Source organism: Camelus dromedarius, chromosome 16 (assembly GCF_036321535.1).
Source record: "Camelus dromedarius isolate mCamDro1 chromosome 16, mCamDro1.pat, whole genome shotgun sequence".
Classification (NCBI taxonomy): Eukaryota; Metazoa; Chordata; class Mammalia; order Artiodactyla; family Camelidae; genus Camelus; species Camelus dromedarius.
The window spans coordinates 32,542,330-32,549,137 of NC_087451.1; the positions used below are offsets into that span (position 1 = coordinate 32,542,330).

At 52.0% G+C, this 6,808-nt stretch overlaps 1 protein-coding gene across 2 annotated transcripts in view; it reads right to left on the reverse strand.

The window, feature by feature from the left end:
* TMEM104 (transmembrane protein 104) overlaps positions 1–6,795 on the reverse strand; it is a 50,156-nt gene extending 43,361 nt beyond the window's left edge. For both annotated transcript variants that reach the window (XM_031469024.2, XM_031469023.2), the window contains exons 1-3: positions 6,658–6,795; positions 5,941–6,048; positions 562–683 (exon numbers count right to left, since the gene is read on the reverse strand). In XM_031469024.2, the coding sequence (XP_031324884.2) occupies positions 562–683; positions 5,941–5,985 (167 nt within the window). In that variant the 5' untranslated portion in view covers positions 5,986–6,048; positions 6,658–6,795. The remainder of the gene's footprint in view (positions 1–561; positions 684–5,940; positions 6,049–6,657) is intronic.
* Positions 6,796–6,808: the final 13 nt, after the last annotated feature.

Here is a 6,808-nt window from a genome sequence, read left to right on the forward strand (position 1 = left end):
AGCCCAGGTGGATCCCACACACCTGCCTGAAGGAGCAGGTGCCCCTGAAGGCTGGGGAGGGCGCGGCCTATTTGCCACAAGGCACAAAGCCAGGGGAGAGTAACACCTGATTATGTGTGCACCTGGGTGTTTATGGCCGACTCTGCCACTTATCTTACACAAACTCTAAAATCCTAACTGATTTCCTCGATCACCTTAAACACTAGATTCTTTCTGTGGCTGGGTGGAGCTTTCTCCGTGAACGCACATTGATGGTAACATTAAGGACATAAAGGGGGAGGTAAACCAGCCAGGGAATAAACAGGTGAGCGCCACGGGAGCCACTTCGGAGCCTAACCGGAGGCCCGAGCTTTTAACTGATCGGGGTTTGGCAATGGCTCCATCGCACGAGACACTGAGAGCTCTGTGTCGCCTTTCCTCGCTCTGGGCCACCTGGTTAGGACTGGCTTGCGACAGATGTCTTCCTCAGACCGATGAAGAGATGCTCGGGCTTCCCACGTGGGCTCCCCTAGCTCTGCCCCCTCCCCCCAGCTCCCAGCCCCCGTGTTGACAGGCTCTCACCTCATGAAGCCCAGGAACACCAGCAGGACCAGGCTGACAAGCCACCCGGCGGTGGCAAAGGCCTTGGGCATGGTGAGTGCACCGGTGCCCACGATGAGGTTAAACATGTACACCAGTCCGACCTGGAACCAAAAGAAGCCACAGTCGAGCCCAGAAATTAATTAGCTTCGCGCCCCCCACCTTTTCTCTCTACATAGCTTCTCCTCAGCAACGTCATTCAATCCTGTGGCTTTAACTATCCCAGCGGGACAAAAGGGGACTGTATTTCTCTTAGTACCAGCCTTTCTGCAGACCTCAAATCCAACTCCCTGCTAGTCACCTCCACCTGGACATCCCAGCGTGGCCGCAGCCTCCCTCCCTGCCCTCCGTATCCCCGTGCTAGTGGTTTTATTTCTGAAGACTCTTTTGTGGGCACCTCTGGCTCCCATTCCATTTGCAATTCAGATCAATCAGTTCTGGCCTGGACGATGATGTAGGTTCCTAACTGGTCTCCCTGTACCCCATAAAGTTGGTTGACTTACAGTTTGTTTTACCACTTGTTTCTCATCATTAAAAACAAAAGCCAAAACACTACATCTCTGGAAACACCTGTCCATCTCTCATTTTCACTTCCCCTGCCTTAGAAACATGCGCTTATCTATATTTAAATTTTTTTCTAAGATAACCGTATGCTGCATCTTTAATCAGACACACAAATTAGGACCCTTTCTCCCACGCTCAGTCAGATCTTTAAAATAGAGATGGGGAACATCAACTACCATTTTGGGGCCCTTGACAGGCAGGCAGGAGGGGCTGGGCAGTGATTAGGAAGGAACAGGCTTCTGGGCAGGTGCTGATTGATCTGAGTGCTAGACAAACGGGAGGGCATCTCGTAGGGAGGAAACGGCTCTGCCCAGAGTCCACTTACACTTGGCACTGGGCACCAAGCCCTCTGGAGCCTCCTGATCAGCCCCTCAACTCCCACCCACCATTTTGGGCCCATTCAAGTGCTGCCTCCACCATGAAGCCCTCCTGAGTCTCAAAGCCCTGGATCAAGAACACTTCTTATGCCCTAGTTTGGGATTTTGACGTTGATGTGGTTTTCTTCCCCCGTTATTAAACCTGAGGCTTGTTGTGGCCTCGGCCTGTGTCTCACTTTTCTCTGCATTTCTCGGGGTGCCCCAGGGACCTCAAGACGGGAATCCTCAATGGAGCTGGCTTGGGTTCTCTCTACCATAAGCTTGACGGCCGTTTTAAACATCACAATCTCATTCTGACCCCATAGACAGATCCCAGAAGGATTAAAACAGGTTTGAGCATCTTCTTGGAGCTCTTGATTGGATCACACTACCATGATGTGGATCCCCTGCGGGGAGTCCTGGCTGGGGGTGGTGTTATGAGAACACATGTGAGGGTGACAGCTGGCCTTCCGAAGTCCCCAGTGCTGACTTTTCACAAATGTGAACGTCTACGGACTAATTCTGACTTTTGTTGGGTTCCATCCCAATCACCGGCACTCTGAGCCTAGTGTATCCGAGGGCGAGGATGGGTAATAACTCACCCCAGTTCTGCTCATTCGCTCACTTATTCAACAACTACCAAGAGCCTTCCATGGTCCTGGCCCTGTGCTCAGAGTTGGGGGGGAGGGGGCGGTAACAGCGAGCAAGATGGACAAGGCCCTTGACCTTAAGCAGGAGGAGAGAGACAAGAAAGAAAACAAACAATGATCACCATGATGCATTGGCAAAGTATCACGAAGGAAGGAACCAGGGTACCATGACAGAGAATAAAGGAGAAGCCCTTCCAAGAGAGGTACTCAAGGAAGGCCTCGTGGTGACATTCACGCCGAATGAGCAGGAGCCGCCCAGGCAAAGGGCCAGGGAAGAGACTGCCAGGAAGGAAGGCCTACGGTGAGAGAGGAGGATGTTCCAGGGGCCCTGAACCAGCGTGGCTGAAGCACAGCAAGCCGGCCCGGTGCACGGGGACAGGGAGTTCGACGTTCTGAAGGGTGGTGAGCAGGGCACTACAAGACCAGGCTCCAGTCGATGACCCCAGCCTGATCTCCCTGTAGCTTCGTTCTCTGCACCACTGCTTTTGTAACACTTATGAAGGTTAGACCCTTACTTCTCTATAGAAAATGGCCCTGGTGATGGATCTCAGAATGAAAGGAAAGAGAAAGCAGAGAGGCCTAAGAAAGTGACGATTTTTGGCCAAAAGTCTCCTGGGGGGAATGAAGCAGTACGAGAGGCACGTGTGAATTCAGGGACACCTGAAGGTCTTGGGATGTAAAAGTCAAGGGTCTGTCGTCAAGCAGGGTTTCTCAGCCTGAGCATTACTGACCTTTGAGGCCAGATCGTTCTTCATTGTGGGGCCTGTTCTGTAGGATATTTAGCTGCATCCTTGGCCTCTACCCATTAGATTCCAGTACCCCCCACCCCTAACCTTGCTCCTGCGGTGTGACAATCAAAAAGGTCTCCAGACATTGCCAAATGTCCCCTGGGAGGCAAGACTGCCACCAGCTGAGAACCACTGCTGATAAAGGCACAATGAAATAAAAATATTCCCAACGGAAGCTTCAAATAAATCTCAGTGAAAAAAACCCTTTAAGAACTTGACAAAGAAGTCAATTAGGGATAAGCTGTTGGCAGTTAGGAGCAGAAGTGGGGAATCACATTTGACTTGGGTTGCTGCAATTTTTTTTTTTAGTTCCGAAGCAAGTACTCTGGGGCTGTGGGGAACCCTGTAGGATAATGTATGACTTCCCCACCTTCCTGGCAAGAGTTAAACCCTCTTTACCTTCAGTGAAGGTGATGGGTAAGGACCAATCACAAAGAGCAGAGCATGAGACAGGAGGCAAATCTGAGCTGAGCCACAGGCCAGATGGAAGGTAGTTGTAGGGCAGGAGGAAGGGGAGGAGGGGCTCTCTTCTGCTGGTTAGGTGACAGTTCTGTGGGACAGCCTCCCGGGAAGTGTGACCAAAAGCCAAGGAGCAGAGCCCTACTGCGGTCTTGATAAAGAAGGCCTGTGCAAACTGAAATTCCTTCCTTTCTCAACTCTTCCTCTGTGGCTGATCTGGAGAAGACACACTCCCTGTCCCTTGGGATGGCTGACCCACCCCTCCTGTGTTCTAGGGAGTGCAGTGTGGCGCTCCTGCGGCCTCACCTCCGGGTCAGTGGCCTCACCCACAGGTGTGCATGAGGCTGGGGTCACGGGCATCTTTCAATGGCTTCCTCAAGGACAGCTATCAAAGGAAATAGAAGGCAGCAGAGATGCCGAAGCAATGACTAGGGTTTCAGGCTGTGAAACAAGTGCCTTTTCTTTTGAGAACAACAGCAACGATCTTCAGCCAGACCGGCCAGCAGAAGGCGGTCCAAGGAGCCACCCTTTTGTAGGTGGTCATCCCCTTCTTCCTCTGTTCTGATGGCATGATCTCTCCAATGGCCCCATGAATAGGGAAACATACATACCAGATCTGAGATCACTTAAGGGCGACACACAGGCCTGAACCATGCTCGTGTGTCCAGCACTTTCCCCGGGAGGGTTTGCTATCCGAGTCCCCTGCAGAGGCTCGGCTGCCCATTACAAATATTTTATGCAGAATAACGCAGGCTAGGCAAACACCCCTGACACCCACGAGGGGAAAAGAATTCACAAAGGGCAACAAAGAGGTAGGGAGAGGCTTTGTGTTGACAATGACCAAGTTACCAGCTGACGCACCTTCAGGAACTAAGCGCTCAGCATCACGGTCTCCCAAGGCACCGGAGAAGGTTCTGCCTATGTTGTGCTGAGCAGAGGAATTCAAAACAGCATGGGTAGTAAAGTCCATTCCTCAGCCTCTCTGGGCTCCATGGATGGTGCACCCCACACCCTTCTCGTGGTCTCACAAGGGATCAAGAACCATTCTCCCAGGATGGCAGAGTTGAGGAAACCTCAGGCAGAAGGTATGTTCCCTGCTCAAACCCTGACCACTAACTCCTGGTTAATGTCACCTCATCCTCAGCTCTCCCCACCTCTCTCTTCACTAGCAGGATAAGAGAATACAAGCAGCTGTACGGCAAATGCCCAGAGGAGGCTCTCAAACACAGCCCTCGAAACAAACCAAACACATTGGAAATGGAAAAAAGAAATTTAAAAAGCAGAACGTGCTGAGGCTTTTAGGTCTCACTGCCCCACTTCCCGTGGGCACAGGCTGACGTGTGAAATGATCACTGAACAGCTGGAGGCACAAGAAAAGTGGGCATGTCAAAGATTTTCCTTCCCAACACTCAGTTATAAAAATAACTCATTTCCTCATCTCTAAGCTTACAGATGTTGTAAGATGAAGCAGGAACCGTAATGACTCTTACGGACAGTTGTGGACAATGCTGATACCAAGAGGAGGCTGTGGGCTGTCACACCATTCCACAAATGAGAAGGACATTATGTGACTCATTGCAAGGTTCAAGGAAGATGCCCCTGATTAATCACTGAGTGGAAGGAGCTCCCTTGGTGTTACCCACGAAGCAGGAAGACCCAGACTCAGACCTAGACCCGGCAGGAAGACCCCGGTGTGAGGAAGGGTTTTTGCCTGCTGTTCTCAGAGGTGCTTCCCTATCCACCATACCACAGCTCCAGAGTTCTGTGAAGCTGGCAGAAACAGAGCAGGGATTCCCCAGGCTAGAAAAGCAGGTGCAAAGCAAGGCAGCCATTTAAGGTTAGGAACTTTCTAGAAAGAGGGGTCTTGCTACTTAAGGCAGTGCTGCCTTTCCCCAGAATACCTGGTAGCAGCATGAATCAATCACTTGCTTATTCCAGTCCTCCAGCGACTTATCCAGAGGCCTCCGTGATGTAACCATGACCCACCTTATATTACAAAACGAAGATAAACTGAGTGTGTGTGTGAGCGGTGGGGGTTTGGGGGTGTAATAAAGACCCAAGACGGTGAGAAATCAATCATTCTAATTGTCCCAATTACAGACTCCACCAAACTGCAACTGGAGGTCTCTGCAAGCTTTCTCTGCCTCTTACGCCATCCAAGACTATAAAAGTTGTGCAACTTAAAATTCAGCTAAGAAGCAAAGTGGTTTCAAACTGCTGAGAGGAGCAAAACCCAGGGTCAGCATCTGTCAGCCTCTGTCCATTTGAACTGGGAGCGCAGGTTGGAAGGGGTAGCAGCCCTCAGATAAATATAAAGAGCTAGCAAGTCAGTTTTCTTTTCCTGACCACTCTGTGATCAACATGTAAAGAGTGAACAAACCTGACTCTCCTAATATGTTCAACATGGCTGCTGCAGAATAAGGTTCCCAGACCCTGGCTATAAAAGCCGCTGGGCTCACAAGTACAGTCCACATGAGGCAGTGTGCTTCTCTAGAAGCGAAGGGCACTGATGTGGGCAAAACAGTCTCTGGAAGCAAAACTCACGTAGGGAGAATAGAGCTCCCCGGTCTCTGTGATTTCACCCGCCATTTCCAAAAGTGAGGAAGGGTCCGTCGGCAGCCAAGGCTCCTTCTGTTCCGGGGAGGCGGTTCCCTAAGAAAAGAGCAGACTTCAACTTTCTGATGAACTCAGATGGGGGTAGGGGAATGTCTGCAGAGCCACTCCCTCCCTGTCCTTTAATCAAAGACACTTATGGTCTCAGTATCAGTCACAAGACAGTCGAGAGGGAATGGTCTCTCTGTAAGACTAACGCCTGGGTGGTTTCTTCTTTTTCCTTGCTGTGCAGGGCATGAATGTATTCTATGCCGCTCACACTCCAAGTGATTTGACGGGCCTCAGAGGCCATTAGATCTCGCCACCACAAGCATCCCATTTACACACCCTGCTTATCCCCATTTAATGCCAGGAACAGCGAGCTCACTACCATGCAGGGAGCCAAGTGACTGCGTCTACCGTCTAGGGCAAGGGGCTGGCGGCTTTCCCAGGTGGGCCCCCAACCCAGCTCTTTGCCCCCAAACCTCTCCTTTTTAACGGGGCCTCCACTCCACGTCCCCCAACCTACCTTAGTGCTCCCCACTCTCAGCCTCCCCCTCTTCTCAAGAGCCCGTCTCCGAACCTCTCCCCCATTTCTTCCTTCCTCCTGGAGAAGCCCCGAGTCTGGCACGACCCAAGCCCATACCACCGTCCCGCCCGGCCCAACACCTGCAGCGCAGCTTGCTCTGGGCCGCCGCGGCCGCCGCCTCAGGTCCCTGGGTTGCTGCCGGCGCCAGCTGTCCCGCTCCAGCGCCCACAGCGCGCATGCGCCCGCGCCGGGAGCCCACCTTTTCAGCGCGAGCCTTGGGTGGGGCTCACG